General features: G+C 32.9%; 1 protein-coding gene across 26 annotated transcripts in view; it reads left to right on the top strand.

Moving 5' to 3' along the window:
* PTPRK (protein tyrosine phosphatase receptor type K) overlaps nucleotides 1-18,684 on the top strand; it is a 565,022-nt gene that overhangs the window by 438,387 nt on the left and 107,951 nt on the right. For all 26 annotated transcript variants that reach the window (XM_005551791.5, XM_074037021.1, XM_074037018.1 and 23 more), the window contains exons 9-11: nucleotides 3,868-3,977; nucleotides 5,062-5,263; nucleotides 8,785-8,890. In XM_005551791.5, the coding sequence (XP_005551848.1) occupies nucleotides 3,868-3,977; nucleotides 5,062-5,263; nucleotides 8,785-8,890 (418 nt within the window). The remainder of the gene's footprint in view (nucleotides 1-3,867; nucleotides 3,978-5,061; nucleotides 5,264-8,784; nucleotides 8,891-18,684) is intronic.

Genomic DNA, 18,684 nt, shown 5'->3' with positions numbered 1-18,684 from the left:
ACCAAACATAATTACTTTAGACATCATGTTTGAACTGGCACCTAATTGAAGCAGCAACAGCATTTAAACAACACCCCTTTCCTAATTTATAAACACACAAACATCCTTGTATCTTACCCCTGCCACACGGACACAACTCAATGCGTATTTATGCAAGAAAGAATGGTTAGGGGTAATTGTTTCATAGGCACATGATAAAAATGAGAATTCTAAGTACAGTTTCGAAAGCTCCAAAAAATCTCTATCTTTTCTTTTAAAATGGGATAAATGTTACAAGGTCTCTGTCACACTAGGCACTTTGTAGTCCATGTTTTCAGTTATTAAAGTATGTTCACATGTTTTATTGCCTACCCTTAAAAAAAAAGCATGTCCTAATTGGTAATGGTAGACTCAGTTACATAGTTTTGTGCTGCTTTAGCCAGTCACTCTCTAATAATACAATTCATTTTGATGGTATTTTTTGATATGGTTTGTTAGTTTGCCCTTCTTTCCCACAAACAAAAGAATGCAGCCAGGCTTATATAATCTTTTGCATATTGCATTAAATTTTTAAATGCATTTTTCAGTATGCATATGACTAGACTAATAATCAAGAAATGAGTTGCTTTGGAATTTAAATTATGCCCTACATTGATCAAACTCATGACTGTACTATTTATTTTATCTGAAATAGTTTTGTAAAAATGCAATGGCATTAACTATTTTTCAAAATATTTTGATTTCTAATTTTAATATAATTTTCAATCCTAGTTTTATTTTAATCTCTGATTTGAAGAATTTTTTACCAGTTTTAATGATATTAAGTTTCATATTGTTATTTCATAGTATTGTCACAAACTAGTCCCTTCTACTATGAGCGTAATTTTTTCTTTTTGTTTTATATACAATATTTAATGATTGATATGTAAACTCTTCCATGAAGTATTTGCAAGTAACTCCGTCTTCAAATCAGCGCATGAGCTTCACTTTCTACATAGAGTAGTTGACTTGACGTGTCTTAATGTTCCTGAGCGGGGAAAGAAAACCTAAATCATAATCTGTTGTTGCAAAGATCGATGGATTATGATGATCTGATTAAGTCAGTGTTACTAAATTATTGCTGCCCTATATACATAGAAATAGAATAAATTATCAACCAACTAATAAGAGGACATAATTTTATAAAAAGAATTCTAGGGACATCCATAAATCATGAGAGCAAAACTAGAACCATTTCCCACCAGAGCCCTAAGGTAGAATTTATATTTAATTTATTGCATATATTTTTTAATGCCTGAACAGAATTTTCTGTACAAGTTTTTGTTTTCATTTTTTATTCCAGCATTCATAAAAATCAATATTATGAAGTTAGCTCAGCAGAAAAGTCTGGTTTGGGGACATTTTTTTGAGACTACAAAGCTATTTTTAAACGTACGTTTATTACATGTTAAAGGCTATAATGCTTATCTAATATAATCTTGCCCCACCCATATTTTATTTCCCCCTCTCTTCCATTTTAACAGTTATATAATAAAAGACTTCCAAAAAAAGTAGCTGAAACAGCTGTCATAAATCTCTCAGGCAGGGAAACAAAAGTCAGCATTCTGTTTCCATTAAAAGTTGTTGATGTGGAAATGTGAAGTGACATTCCCTGCAGTCAGTAGACTGCCATGATAATGGTTTTAGTAACTTCACATAGTATTTACACAAATCATAGCTACAGACAGACATTTTCTGTCTATAATTGTACACATGGTCTTCCTTCAAATGTAGAAAGTTAGTGAATCTAATTTGTTTGTGCTCACACCTCACCTCACCTGTTTATGTGTGTTTTTTAGTTCATCTAAGCGTAGTTCCTTCTCTCATCTACTATGCTCATCCAAGTACACAACAAGTAGTATGACACTCTCTTGTCCACAACTTTCTCACAAACTTTTCTCTTACAAATGCAACCTATAGGTACTTGTAGTGAATTCTATTGTCAAAACAAGAAAAGTGTAAGAGCATAGAAATACAAAACTTCTAGGGAAGATACTTTCCAATTCTACCCCTTTTTCAATGCAGAATTATACAAATATTTTAAACCATCCCTATTATTGAACATTGTTCAGTAAAATAAATCCATGCCATTTTATAGTATTTGTAGGCTAAATTGTGTTAGGTAAACATAGGCAGTTATTATAATTACAATGCCATCAAATCAACATTTACTCATTAATTGAATATTTTACTCCTTTTTCCCTCCATTAGCCACCTTCTGTGAGAGATATGTAAGGATGAAGAAATATCTTTTCCTTCAATATAATCATAAGTGTATGTCATTTGCATATAATGGAAACAACAGGTACTCCTGCAAGACAAACCATACCCATGGCAGCCTTAGCAGTAGCCACAGATGTGCAGAGGGGCTCTCACTGACCCTCTGCCTGGATCAGCAGCACAGCCTTGCTGATACTGTGGAACAGAGAGGGAACGGATGCCACCTTCTGTTAACTTCTGAGTCTTCAGCTGACAATGGCTTGAACATATCCTCTGAAGTTTAGTTCTGGCATCTTTTCTGTTTACTATGGGTTCCTTTCCTCAATGTATCAAATTATGTTGCCTGTCTCAGAGGTCATAATATCATTCATAGTCCTTGTAGATTGAAATAAATCCTGCTCTCATGATATATCATTCAGAATTTCTTGATGCTCCTAGCCACAATGCAATGTATTTCCCTTGATCCAGTGATTTTTAATTTATTTCAATCCTCACAAAATTGCTATATACTTTGAAACCACATTTCTAGATAATGTCATGTGTGAAGTTCACTGAAACGTTAGATTAAGGGAAAATATTAATTAAAAAGTATGCTTTGCTTGCCCAACATTCAGTTGACATTTTCAAAAAGAAACACATTTTTGAGCCAAGTAGGATAGATAGTATATATTTTAAAACATCAGAACTAGAAATGGGATATTCATGTGAATAAATAGCAGCTAAGTATTTAAATAAAATATATAAAAGAAAACAACATGATAACAAAGAATTTTTTATCTGGTATTTTGTCAATAGATGCTGGTGCATCATTCAGTGTTGCCGTTGGGTATGGCCAGTTATATGACATTTGCAAATAAGGACTGAAGCGAAGGTTCTGCAAATATGGTCATAGCTGGGGACACTTCAAAAGTAGTTGTGCAGATTGTTGAGTTCTAAACAAGTCTGACATTATAAACTAGTTAATTCTTAGCTTTGAAAAAGTGAGTTTCCTTTAAAAGGCTAAAGCAGTGACGTTTGAACCTATCAATCTGTAATAACTCTTTAAATATGGTAATAATCAACACTGCCTTTTTAAAATTGTGGAACATTTAATAAGTATAGCTATAAAAGTAAGGTTGGCTATTAATGGACATTTCAATTCATTGCTATGTGATTCGGCTTTCCAGACCAAAGAGTGCTAATTTTATCATAGTTTTTTATTTTATCAACTTTGTTCATGGAGATTCTTTGGGGCATTCACATAATTTTCAAAAAAATCTTTCAGGGAAATACAGCTCTGTTCTTGAAACAAATTACAAATAAGATCTTCATGTCATTAGAGGTATACAACAGAGAAAATTAGACTACATAATTTATGCAGCTCTCTAAGGTGATAGAATATTCTTTTGAATAAAAATAACTTTGCATTTCTACATTTTCTGCATCAGAACCTTATAGATTTGCTTTAAATTCCCATATATCAAAGTAAAATCAGAGAACTAGTCATATAGTTTATTTTGTTTCTAAGGACACATTTTAATTTATTTTTCTTTATAATTATTTTTAATCCTGTTTATCTAGCTTATTTGATTTACTTTTTCTGTTTCTCATGTAAGCATTTTCATAACAAAAAATTCATGTGTTTTGTAGTGCCTGGCCCCGTACCGGTAAAATCTCTTCAAGGAACATCCTTTGAAAATAAGATCTTCTTGAACTGGAAAGAACCTTTGGATCCAAATGGAATCATCACTCAGTATGAGGTATTGGGAGAACAAGGAAGTTAATTGAAATGTGAATTGAAGGAATAAAAGGGAGAAAGAAAGGAAAAGTTAGAGGGAAATATGGAAAAGACGTAAATGAGGATTAGGGGATTAAAATCATTATTCTCCTTTGTTTTAATGTACAAATTCTTTGATTCCAAAATTAAGTATCAAAATAAATAAATATTTTGTATGGCATCTAGAATTTTCAAATTCTTAAAAAATGCATGTTTTTTGCTGCTGTTTTGTTGATTTAAGGAAGCAGGATAGTCATTATCAGATATGATGGTTATAGTAATAAATAATCACATATTAAAAAACCCTCATTTTCCTTTTTATAAAATTAAGAAACTCCTATCATACTGTGATTTAGGAGAAGCCATTGAATTTCACTTGTTTCAAAGTAAGGAATAATCTCCAAAAAGCAAAATAGATATTAAAGCTGACTTTTCCAGAGCTTCATTTCAGCTGTGAATATAAATCATTATCTTTTCAAATATGAGAAACTAAAAAAGAAGAAATGAAAGAATCATTTAAATTACACAAATGTGTAGTTCTGTTCCTACATAGCGTTGATTAGAGCATAAATGCTTAAATTTCTAATGGCTACAGAGTGAATTATGGAAATGAGAATCACTAGTGCAAAGTTATATTTTGCAACTGTGTTCGCATATTTGAGTACTATTTACATGAAATTTGTTATATAACTTGAACAAAGTATAGAATGTATTAATAATAAAAATCTGTTGAACACTTTCTGTGTTTCATATGCATTCAAGTATATAGCTATAAGATTTTTTATGTACGTATAACTTATTGTGGTTTTTTTTGGTGGAAGAAAATAGGTGTATATTGGTTTGGTCAGATATAACTCCAGGTGTATCTGTAGATAGGTAGACGATTGATTGATATATAGATAGAACTTCAGCATGACAGAAATAACAATATCAACATGAGAAAGAAAAGAAAAAATTACCATTGACTCCACATGGGTGCCCTTGCATACTGCCTTATTTATAAAGAGTTTATTTACAATTTCTTATGATGGATACCAGATCGGTAATACACGTATTTCTTAAAACAGATCAGCTATAGCAGTATAAGATCGTTTGATCCTGCAGTTCCAGTGGCTGGACCTCCCCAGACTGTATCAAATTTATGGAACAGTACACATCATGTCTTTATGCATCTCCACCCTGGAACCACGTACCAGTTTTTCATAAGAGCCAGCACAGTCAAAGGCTTTGGACCAGCCACAGCCATCAATGTCACCACCAATATCTCAGGTATGCAAATGAATAAATTACAAATAGAATTGATTATGGCATTGGTTTGTAATGGCACATCCTGGAGAATCACATACAAACCAAGTGTAGTCCATCTTGCTTGTCAAACCTTTAATATAGTTATGCATAATTGAAAGCACTGGAAAGAATTATTTGAATATAAATTATGTGTCCAAACCGAAACGCATCTGAAATAGTCACTTTTGATTGACAGTGGTCTTAAAAAAATTATGCTAAATCTGTATTAAAAATCTTTTAAAATTCATTATAAATCCTAATAGGTCTTATGATACTTTTGAGGAGTTGATAATTATTATGGTGTCAGACCTTTATTCTAAATGAATGTTATCAAAGAAATGGTAGAGATCCTTTCTCTAGCATTATAGTACTATATACCTTGTTTCTGTTTCATTTTCCCTGACACTATGATAATTTTAAACAAATATGGGCTTTTCTTTCACACGTAGAAATCTTACATAAATACATGTAAGTTTCAGAATGGGAACATACAGGAGAATTTTAGGTTGATAAACAAATTAAACTTTACATTCTATTGTATTCACAGTTGCATAGTTTGTATTTGACTAGATTGTTTACAGAGCTTATTTCTCCTTCAGTCCGATCATCAGTTAAACCTGATTAAATTCTTGCAAGGAATTAACTTTGTAATATGGCCTAAATCTACTAAAGCTTATATAATGTTTTTTTCTGATTTAAGATTATTAAAATAAATACATATTGTATATGTAACTGAAGAGTTAAATTTGAAAAATAAATTATTTAAAGGTCAGCCACACAATGTAGAAAAGCACAAATTTTTGACTTTGTAAATTCTTTTTGTTCATTTATGTTCATTTTTATTATAGTTCTACATGGCAAATATTAATGATACATCATTAATACCCATAAAATATGTCTTTAATTTTTTTAATCTATACCATTTGCATCAAAAAGAAGACATGGACTTTCCAAATTATTTTGAGTCTAAAATGTTATTTGCAGATGTGTTGAATATAATACAAACTTTAAAAATTTATATCATGAATAAAATTAGCTATTCCATTATGAGTTATAATTCCTTGGAAGAACATTTTGTTTTCTTAATATTCCAATAAAAAACATTTAAAATATCATCCATTATATTATAAAATAATAATGTTTTAAAATTGCAATTTTCTTTCCTGAGAACAATTACAAATCATGAATTTAAAGTGTGTATTGAATCACTTTACCAGAAAATAGGACTTGGTGATGTTACGATGTACTGAGATAGGTTTTCTACCCTCTGGAATTAGCAGTAGTGCTATAATTGAGTAAGATCTTTCAAGAGAGACAGCTACAAAATTTGCATAAACTTATAAAACTGAGAATAAATGTAAATTTTTGAGAACCATGAATGTGTTTGTGTGTGTGTATGTATGTCTGTCAAGGCTCAGATACTGTGTTTGTGTGGAACATAAAGTTTATAAAAAGGACCAGAACATCCATCTAGTTTTTTCATTTAATTATTCAACTTCAGTTTCACTTGTATTAACCTAAGTGCAATAAGTACTTGATTGTACTTTAAAAACTTGGTTGCAATCACGTTATGTTGAGAACAATTATTAATCACATTAAGATTAATAAAATTTATGGTTAGTGTGATTCTCAGCATTACTTGAACGTTTCAGATAATTTATTGTTAAATTTATTCCCTGAGTCCAGTAATTACATTGCTCAGTATTTTAAAAAAAGTAATTTAAATGACAGTGAAATCAAGTTATTGGAGGCATAGCGGTTGGGGGAATTATTGATATACACACATACATTCACATACACATATATACACACATACATACTACATATTGTGCATGTATTAAATTAATATTTGTTGGTTTTGCTTCCTAAAAAAACTGTCAGATAATAATCAATCTCTTTCTAATGTCACTGCTCGTTTTCTTCCATCTGGACAGTATTTTAAACAGATTATTGAAATATCTTTCTAAGTGGTATCCCTACCTTCAGACGTATCCATCTTCACTGTATTTCTATATCTATCTTTAATCCACAGATATTTCCTTCTTAAATATTTTCACAGTCTTGTATCTTATAATCAGCGGGACGAAGTCTAATGATCCACTCGGTGTTGGCATTCAGGGTCCTTCTTTGCATGACTCCTCCCATCCTCCACTTCTCCCCATGAACCCAAAGTTCCCAGCACAGCCAATAGCTTATAGCTGTTTAAACATACCATGCCCTTTCATATTTTGTTATCTTCAGCTATTCTGTTTCCTCTCTCAGAATTTTAGTTCATCCTTTCTCTTCCTGATGAGTTTTTACCCTTCTTTTTAATATTTGGCTTAAACATCATTAGACACCCTGAGCCTTCTGGTTTCATCATCCCACTGCCAATACTAATGTAAAAAGTGTGACCCCCCACCCCCAGACCATCATCATCAACATCACCTGAGAAGTGTCTATAAACAAACATTGCCAGGTCCCTCCCCAGAAATACTGAATCAGAAACTCTAGGAGAGACGGGCTATAATCTGTGTGTTAGGAAGCCCTCTAGGTGCTTCTGATCTTACAAGTTTGAGAACCACTGTTTTGGCAAATGGTCTTCCACTTTTGGCCCCTAACATTTTGCTATAATTTTTTGGTTTTAAGACTCTTTTCATAAAATGTGAATTCCTACTTTTAATTCTGTAAATATCAGAGACATGCTTTGTCTTTATATTCATAGCATTTCTCATAAAACTTGGCACATAGTATGTATTCAGTAAATGTTCAACGAATGGATAGAGATAATGCATACATTTCATTGAGTATATACTCCTTAAACAGCTTTCTACATGGAAGCCATCCAAAGCTATTTGAAGTAACTCTCCCCCTCAAGATCCCAGTCCCCAATTAAGCATTATCAAATATTGTAAAAATTTATAAATTTATTCTTTTCAAGAATCTGGCACCTAATATCTCCAATGAACAAAAACTGAGATTTCCATTCTCATTCACCACCCTTCTTGATATGTTTCTCTTGTGACCAGAGTTGTGAAAAACATTAGGATAAGAATACTGGGTCTTTCTACACTATAAGATCATAAATGACACTGTTTCACCAGGCAGCCCTTGACCTCAGCTCCTGCTGTTCATAGCTCCTGATCTCCATTATGTGACTCCATAATCACTGCTACCGAGTCTTCTCGGTTACTACCTTCCCTCCCTCCCATCATTACTCACTTGAAGGTCTCAGGAAACTAAAAGGAGAGCATCTTCACAAAATATTTGGAATGTGTGTCATAAATTGCCAGATTATTATTTAAATTTCCACAACAAATCTTGATTTTCTACCTTTTGATGTTTTAGTTCCCAGAGTTGAAATTTATTTGGAGATGTTACGCTATAAAACAAGATACATTATAGATAATTAGGTGAATTGTTTTTTTTTTTTTTCCTAACTTAAGATCGTCTCTTCATTCTGACCTATAATATATTACTGTAAATTAATTGAACCTTTTTTTTGTCTCTTCATCACTCATCAGCTCCAACTTTACCTGACTATGAAGGAGTTGATGCCTCTCTCAATGAAACTGCCACCACAATAACTGTATTGTTGAGACCAGCACAAGCCAAAGGTGCTCCTATCAGGTAAGAGGAGAAAACTGCAATAGTTCTGCCTTATCCACAGGTATATACATCGCAAGATGCCCAAGTATGCCTAAAACCAGAGAAAATAACAAACCCTATACAGACTGTACTATGTTTTCTTCTATATGTGCAAACCTGTGATAAAATTTAATTTATAAATTCGACACAATAAGAGATTCACAACAACCAATAATAATAAAATAAAACAACTATATAATAAAAGTTAGGTGATTGTGTTCTCTCTCTCTCAAAATATCGTATTGTACTTACCTATCTTTGGATGAGTTTGACTGTAGGTAATTGAAACACAGGTAACAAACTGAGATATAAGAAACTGGGCGGGGTGGGGAAGGATTTTTCTTTTTCTGTAAGAGTTAAAGAAAAAGGAGCCAGGGGGAGAAATGTTTTCTCAAGGTTGCTTAGCAGCTAATAAAGTGGCTCATTTCTAAGAGACATTCATTGGAGAATTTCTGTCAGAAAGTTTTATTTTTGTTTAGTTTAGTTTGGTTTGCTTTGGTTTGTTAGTTTTTCATTTGGACAAAGCCTGCTGATAGACCTGTAGTTAAGAGCAAATTTCTAAGGGCATTTTTGAGATATTCATGCACTGAACCATTCACCTCTCTGTGCAGTTTGACTTAAGAGCATTGCCCTTTTTCCCCCGTCTAGTCCCATTTCATTTCACTTCCTCTCTTGGTATCTGTGTTGTAAGAGCTTTGAAGATATTTCTCAGAAATAGGATGAGAAAATAACTCCTGTCCAATGCAGTAAATCAGTTATGAATAATTTCATATGAATGACTGAAAAATAAGAAGCTTTGAGGAAATAAAAGCAAAATAGTTATAACACATGAAGCCTATGGGACCTTTTAATTCCTGAATTGTTCCTTATTAAGCATTCCATAGTAAACTGAATGTTTAGTTTGCCATTTTCTTTATCTTTTCAACAGTAAAGACTCATATTATCTAACATCCCCATCTTTCAGAAAATTGTGAGCCATGTGCTTTTTAGGAACTGAGTCAAATTGTTTCAACCATTTTAATTTCTGCACATTTGTGATTAGATGAATATCCAAAACTTAAACAAGTTTCCATTAGAAACATGTGATTTTGTGGACATTTCATTATCGAACTTCTAATGAGAAATAAATAAAGGCACAGAAATCCATGTAGGCACTTCATAATTGGTTTAGATCAAGTCATTTGCACATTCACTTGAAAATAAAACTAATCTTTGTTCTTTGTGTAAAAGGTATACATTTGACTTCATGAGCACATATTAGCCATTCAAATAACTAAAAACAATCCTATGTCGCTGGAAATGAATAAATATTTTTTCTTAATTTAAAATAATGTATTGATAAAATAATACAAGTCATAAAGGAAACTCTTGGGTCTTATCTGGCTAAAAATCATGAGAACACTATACCAGAGAAAAAGAGATGGCTGAGGGTGTACTTGTAATATAAACACTTATGAAACACTGGCTACTTGAAAATTCAAAGTAAGTATATAGTGCTGTTCATGAATCAGTGATCTGTGAGTGAATCTGATTGCTGATCCAAAGTAGAAAGAGAAAATGCCTGCACTTATCTTTTTCTATTGACAAGTAATCAGGGTCATTCACATGTTCTTACCTGGGACAAAATTTACTTTTTAGGTGTTCAGTTCTGTTACTGGTGTTTAAATCAGCTACCAGCTATTTGCATTTATCTTTTAAAAGTTAGATATTTGGGTGAATTCAACTTTGTTTTGCGTAAGTTGCAAACACAGCATATTTTTCATTATTTTTGCATAACTGTACGATATAGTGTAACTTACATTAACTATTTATTCATTTAATCAATTTTTTTCACAAACATTGATGATAATTTATTATGCCAGTCACTGTGCAAAGTATTGTAAATCAAAAATAAAATGACCACAGCAAAACACAGAATCTTTGCCCAGGTTTGTCATAGACTATCAGATGTGACTGCAGCCTTGTAAATCCTTTGCTCATAGCTCATGTTCAAGAATTTTGTGAACTCAATATGTTATTGATACATGTTTGTAAATTTAAAGTCTTTTATTTATTACCTTTATATAATTTCTAATGACCAATTAGAAACACTCCTCTTTGTATTTGTTGGCAAGATTTTTGAAATTTTCTGGAATTGAGCCAGTGGCTGAGAACTTCAAATTATACATTGTTGGAGATTAGTGCTCAGAAAAATAAATTTAAATCCTGGAATATTACAAGAAGTAGTAATTTAATCAAATATAAACAAATAACAGATTTTTTTGAAGTGAATTTTACCACCAGGAAAATAAAATCTGCTTTCTAACTGATATGCTAATCCCACCAAGTCCATCTTTAGTTTTTGTAATGACTTGCCCAGTTCACCCACAGGTGGGTGCCAGGTGATGGGGCCAGACAGGTCTAGTCAAGTAATCTGACTTCAGATGAGCCCTGCTTCCTTTACCCTCTGAATCCTTCAGTCAGGTAGTGCTGTCTTCCTTTCCTCTGACCACATTCCTACTTTCAGTCTCCCTACCAGCAACTGTAACCTTATCGTGAGGCTTATCTAATCCAGTGCCTTAATTTTTTGAAAATGAGGATTCAATTTGATATAATCAATTTTCCTACCATTGAATTTATGGTCTGGTATCTCAAATCTTTGATTGGATTCCCATCACTCACTTCTAATGTACTTGAAGCAATTTTACTTTCCAGTCAATTTTTTCTTTGTTTATGTCAGTCTATCAAAATTTCTTCTCTGCTAATGCTCGATGCTATTCTACTCTGTGACCCTTCCCCCTGCCACCCCTGTTGCCTTCCCAAATAAACCAGAACTACATATTACCCAACTAAATCTTCTGAGAGCATCCAGGAGTTAGCTTACTGGCTGTCATAGAACCTAAATACTGTCCTTACTAGCCTCTGCCATTTTGCATTTCACCATCTATTCATCCTACCTCCAGTGGAAATATGTATTCCTTCTGCTTGGTCTTCCTAATATCAAACAAACTCCAGTTCTACAATCCTCTGACATAGCAACTAGGAAATCTTGGTATACAGAGTTAGTTTTATTAGGAAAGCTGAAATCGGCAATGGTTTCTATAAATTTGTTGATTTAATAGCATTCCATATGTGCCAGGAGCTGAGCTGCATACTTGAAATAGAAATCTTACGGCGAATAGTATGTGCACCCATGTGAGTGGTAGACTCCTAAATTAATGACTGGTAACAATGATGTATGGTAAGTGCAATCATAGGAGCTAGAAAATGTGGTGCTAGAGCTGAATTTGTGAGGAGAGGAAGAAATGAGCATGGCCAAGGGTCACTTGATGCATTTACGAATTGCAAATAGCTTAGGTCATTGAGAGCGAAGGGTCTGTGGGAGAATTGACAGCAGCTGAAGCTGGAGGGGTGAACAGGGAGCAAAGGGAGAGGCTGTTTAGTGCCAGCCCCAAAACTGAAGCTAGGCACAGAAGGACCGTAAGCAGAAATGACCATGGACAGTTTTACATTTTTAGAAAGCGCACTCTGATAGAAACATAGAGAATGGACTGGGGATAATCCAGAAGGCTGGAGTAGTCCCTGTGAGAAGTGCTAATGGGCCGTATCAAGAAAGTAGCAATGGAAATGCAGGAAAGGCTGTGCCTCCTACATAAGGTTTCAGATCAGTAGAATGTGAAAAGCTTTGTGGGAAGAGAGTTTAAGTGGAGACTTTAGGTGAGAGAAGATGGTAGCTTTTATATTTGAAGTGATAGCAGAGCAAAAAGACATCTCAGAATTCAAGGTTTTGTTTTTTGAGGTTATTAAGTGATAACAAATACTTTAGTATTGCTACCCAAATCAAAAAAGTAATGGTCTCTCTATGAAAAGAGGGGTTATTTCGTAAATTTTGTCTACCTCACCAATATTTTCACCAAGTTTTAATCTCTAAGAGATCATGGTGTTTACATAAGAAGTAATGACCACAGTGAAAAATTCCATTCTGCAAAATGCAGCACTAAGTTTCACCAACCACGTTGTCCTTCTGTTACCCATTACTGCCTCCCTATGCTAATGTAGAACATGTGCAATGCAGTGCTGGTAAGTATGGTTCTTTGACAAAATTAATTTTTGATTTTATAATCCTTCTAAAAACTGAACATTGTTGCCTGACTTAAGTAGAACTTTGAATCTCCTTACCAACTTTTTGAGATCTATCCTTACAACTGTCATCACTTGACAATCATCACTGTATTCAAAATGAATATTGTCTACATTTAGAATCAATTCCCTAGAATACATAATTCTTTTTCTTTTTTTCTAAAAGGTTTGTTCAAAAATGAATTAAAATTCTAACCTGGGGAAATATAATTACAAATTATAATGCATAGAACGTCCCATTTATTAAAAGATTGACCCAATGTAGCTGTGTTTTCAAAGAATGAAAATAACAACAGCATATTGTAAAAACACAGTTTCTCTGTGGTGAGGCTGTTCATTGTAAAGTTAATAAATGAATATGTATTGTATTTCAGCATTTTCCAAATAGAAACGCTACCAATTTTGAGCTGCAGGAAGCTACCCATTCTAGGGTTACTTTGATTTATGGAGAACATCTAATTTGCATTTCATAACATTAAGCACTACCTATTTAGTTTGATAATTAAAATATAGTCATGAAATAAAGTCAAAACCACCAGTTTTTCCACAGTTAAATTAGGAAAAGAAATTGTCTGATATTCTAAGTTCACTGACAGCTTAACAGACAAATGTATGTTAGGGTTGTATGTCTTCTTTGGGTCACATAGCTTTAAAATTTGGGGCCATCCTCATCCACCTGCAGAATAGTCTGTTTCATTACACACATTTAAATATATCAAATAGTTCTGATTTTCCTAACCACTATCCTAACCTAGAGCTTACTTGAATTCCAAATAAAACCATCTTGAAATTTAACCAGAGATTGAAATAATCTTTTTGCCCTCTTTTATGGGCATAAAGGTCATATGGTCCAATTAGATCAAATAGATGTTATTTTAATTTTATGGTTTATTCTCTAGAAGCATAGTAGGTAGAATCGTTAGAATTTTTCTAACCAAAAATAGGAGTAGGTATGCCCTTCTTGTTAAATCTTCTTTCCTGTCTCTAGAATTCCATAGTCTCAACCCACAGCTTGCTTATGACCTTATGAGAAGCCCTGGGCCAGACCCATCCTAGCTTAGCAACTCTTGAATTCCTGACCCACTGAAGCTGTGAGAGAATAAATGCTTTGAGCTACAGAATTTTATAGTAATATGTTATGCAGGAAGAGATAATACATGTACCCACGTAGTATAAATATTTTCTTTCTTCAGATTTCTGCCCAATGGATACTTTATCACATAGGGATTTCTTGACCAACCCATATAAAGTAGCACTCTGCATTCCCATCATTTCCTCTTTCCTTTAGCCTGATGTATCTTTCTTTAGAGCACTTATCCCTTCTTGATATGTGTTGGTTTTCTGAATTTAATTTTTTATCTGTATCTCCCCACTAGCATGTAAACTTCATGAGAACAGAGACTTTCACTACTATCTTCATTATTTTAACCTCAGTACTTAAAACAATGCATGACATGTAACAGATACTCAGTAAATATTTGGTGAACGAATGAACTGGAGCTAAAAATGTAACAGCTACATTATGTAGTAAGCTTATAATCTGCTAAAGAAAAGACATATACCTAAAAAACTATTTATAACAGTATAATATCAAACATATTTGTAATGTACCATGTTGGTACTTGTAATGTGCCACATTCACATACTGATGTATCACATAAGCAATAAATATTATAAGACGGCAATGCTAGGCCTTTTGTTTTTTCCACCCCAGAGTTTTTGAGAATGCCATTTATGGTTCTGATCAATGGATCTTTTTCATTATAATTGTTGTAATTGTGTTAGGAACAAGATTAAACATGCATACATGTGATTATGACTTCTACCCCCATGTCACCCTTCAATCATCCTCACTTCAAAAATTACTCCATTGTCTTTAGAAGACAGAGTACTGAGGAATGAGATAGTTCAAGACGGCTTCATGGCAGAAGTAGAAAAACTAGACAAGAAAGTTAGAAATTCTTGACTGTATGTTTAGTATATTTGGGTAACAATGGTCATACCAGCTTCAAATGGAAAATAAATATCAGGAGATAAAACAAGAATGGAGATATAAGGTAAGGAATGTGGTAATTTATCAACCCTAGTGTAAAAAGTACATTTTGACTTATGAAGGAATGGAAGAAATGAGGATAGAGAGAAATAGTATATTAAAAGGCATTATTAAGAAAAATTACAGGGAGATAGAATTTGGTTAAAGATAGGAATTATTAAAGTTAATGCCGGGATTTTGAGCTGTGTTTATTTGGTAACTGTTAGTTCCTTTTACAGGGAGATTAGTCATGGGAGAAGTGACTTATGTGTTTCAGGTGTGTAAAGGTGAAAAACAGGGATTGGAAAGACAATCAGGGATGACAGTTAAATCTTTACCCCCTGGGGCACTAAAATATTGGCAGTAGAAGCAACCATAGCTTTGGGACATTGAAAAGATTGTTTGTAAGAGAAACAGTAAAATACTGGAGCTAGATAATTTCTCCTAAAGCCTTAAGAAGACATTTTAGATTAAATTTGAGGTTGTTTATATACCACTGTATAACTTGTTATTTTGCTATCACCAAGAGGTTGTGCAAGCTAAAACTATAACCATGTTCACAGAGTATTTACTTAGTAATGGGTTTTTTAAAAAATCTATGGCAGGCCATTATAGATAATTTGGGGTTCAGCCTCATACTTTGTAAGCATTAAATTAAGAATACTGTCTACCGTATGTATCACATAGTCTCTTTTTGAGTTAACGGCAAAATCCCCTTATCCATTTGCTTTCTTAGTCTTACAACTAACGGGAAATTACATGATGAGAAGTCATTATTTGGCCTCTCTAAAACCAAAAAAAAAATGACTACATACCAATGTTTAATCAAATTAGATTACAAATGATCCTCAACTTTTGATGGTTCAATCTATGATTTTTCTTTAAAATTATGATGCAAAACCATTGAAATTTGAATGTACTTCAAATTTTGAATGTTGATATTATACTGGGCTAGTGATATGTAATACATGAGATATCAAACACTTTATTATAAAACAGGTTTTGTAGTAGATGATTTTGCCAACTGTAAGGTAATGTAAATGTTCTGAGCACATTTAAGGTAGGCTAGGCTAGGCTAAGCTATGATGTTCAGTAGGTTAGGTGTATTATATGCATTTCAATTTACAATATTTTCAACTCGTAATGGGTTTATTGGGACATAACCCCATCATAAGTTGAGAAACATCCATATAATGTACTAAAGTACGTCATTTTAATTTTTAAAAAAATAAGGAAGTCATATTTTGTGTAATGAATGAAAATTCATGAACCCATATATTGATTTAACATAATTTAAATTTAACAGAAATATTTTTGAAGTTTATTAAAAGGAATGGGGAATATATGAACTATGCGTAGAGTTATTAAAAATATTACGATGATTTTGGAATATTTTTAATTGCTAAAGTACTAAGCTCACATAATATTTAGATCTAGCTAGAGTTTAGTACCATTAGGTAATTAGACAACCAGAAGAATGAAGAAGCACAAGCCCATTTCATGTAATTAGTCAACTCACTTCTAATGCGATTTCTCATTTCTTATTTCTGTCTTTTAATAAATTTGTATTGATAAATAAGAAAATAACAAGGACAGAAACAGATTTAAAAATTGGAAATGTGATTAGAGAACAACCTCTCAGATTGAACAATGAAGTAAAGATAGTTTCTTTTAAACATGGACTATTGTGACTTTCTGTTATTTTTATAGCTGTTTTTCACTAAATGTAAATACTTCTTAAAGATTCACCATGATTACAATTGATCTCTGTATGAGTTATAAAAATGCCTCTTCAATGGGCATGAAAAAAGGTAGAAATAGATACACAAAGTGATGCATTCAGAAAGACACCTACTAAAGACTGAGCTCAACTAAGGAGAGTAAAATTCCAATAGAGGATTTTGAGGGATACTGGTACAAGGAAAGGTACTTTTCATATTTTCAGTATCCTGAAAAGGTAGCATGCTGAGGAGGTCCAGAACGGAAAGATAGCAGTACAGCAGACAGGTGTGTATCAAGATTTTAAACTGAAAGGGGTATTTCTGGGTGATGTTATAGAAAAGTAGTACAATTTCAGTTTGGTTTGGGTATAATCGCAAAAGAGAGTATGAGAGATGACTTTAAAAGACTCTGAAGATCTACTTCTGGGTAGCTGTCTCAGTCATTTTAAAAGCTTACCATGGACAGTCACAGGTTCGTAAGTGGACAGAGTTTAAAAGAAAGTATATATTTTAGTTTTGTTGTTGTTTTAAACTGTATCAAACTTGAGACAGGCAGAAAGCATTCTAAAAATGGTAGAACACTAGAAATTTCAATAAATAAAAGTGAATATAAGGTCCGTGAAAGCCAGGGTTTTTTTTGTTTTTTTTTTTTAACCTCTCTGTCCTCAGAGCCTGCGTGATAACTATTAAATATATAATTGTTGAATGAAAATGAATTAATGGATACAATGTCACAGGAAGAAAGGTAATTGAGAAAATTCTTACTCTTCAAATAATGTTCAGGATTTTTCAGGTGAAAAATGTACTTTCATGAAGAAGGAAAAAAAAATATATTGGAAATGTCCTAAGCAAAAAAAAACAGAAAAGGCAAAAGCGGTGTATTCATTTCACAAACACTTAAATGCCTATTATCCTATTTGAAACCATATATTCAAGTGTGGTTTCAAATAGGATAATGGGCATTTAAGTAAGTATAACATGTGAAAATGTAATGGCTATTGTATCAGCTTTTGGAGTTAAACATATCTGAGGTTAAAAAATATCTAGAAACTGAGGTGAATGTTATATCATGAAGACGTTTCTCCTGGTATAGCTGGTGGTAGAGTGGAAGAGGTAGAGTGGGATGATCAGGTTATCTCCAACTAGCTTTCCATCTAATGTCACTCATCATGCAAAGAATGTTTTAGAAAGTATGCTTGGAAGCCAGTTCTCAGAAGCCTTTTTGTATGTATATGTCTTAATCTGCTGAGGATGCTATTACAAAGTATTAGGTGGCTTAAACAAGAAATATTTCTCACAGTTCTGGAGGCTGGGAAGTCCAAGATCCAGGTGCTCTCGGATCTGGTTCTTGATGAGGGCCCCTCTTCTAAATTAATTATTTTCCAAAGGCCCCATCTCCAAATACTATCACTTTGAGAACTAGGGTTTTAACATGAATTCTGGGGGAATGGGGCACAAATATTCAGTTGGTAACACTATAGTGTAAAGTAGAGAATGAACAAAGTGAGGCTCCTGGTTTAAGTTTTAATGGAGCTCAATTTCTCTGCTTCAGTTTCAATAGTAACAAAAATATAATACTTCATTTCCGTAATGACCATTCAAAGAATAAATGCATAATATTGGTAGAGAAAAGATACATAAGATTAAAGTGCATTGCACTGTAATTTATATTTGTATATATGTGGAAATCATTTTCTTAATTTATTCTTTATGAAACAAGTATGTCACTTGTATTTTAGAACTTATAAAATTGAAATAATTTATCTTCCATTTCATTGAGAATAGGGCCAAATCTGAAAGTTCAACCCAAGGCGTTGATCTTTATTTTCTATGGCACCATACTTAAGGCTCTTTCCCAAGGAACCTATTGCACCATTTCTTCCTTCACTCTTCTCCAACACTGG

The sequence above is a fragment of the Macaca fascicularis genome, chromosome 4, assembly GCF_037993035.2.
Source record: "Macaca fascicularis isolate 582-1 chromosome 4, T2T-MFA8v1.1".
Lineage (NCBI taxonomy): Eukaryota > Metazoa > Chordata > Mammalia > Primates > Cercopithecidae > Macaca > Macaca fascicularis.
The sequence above is the reverse complement of the archived record's forward strand: the minus strand, read 5'-3'. Positions and strand labels throughout refer to the sequence as shown.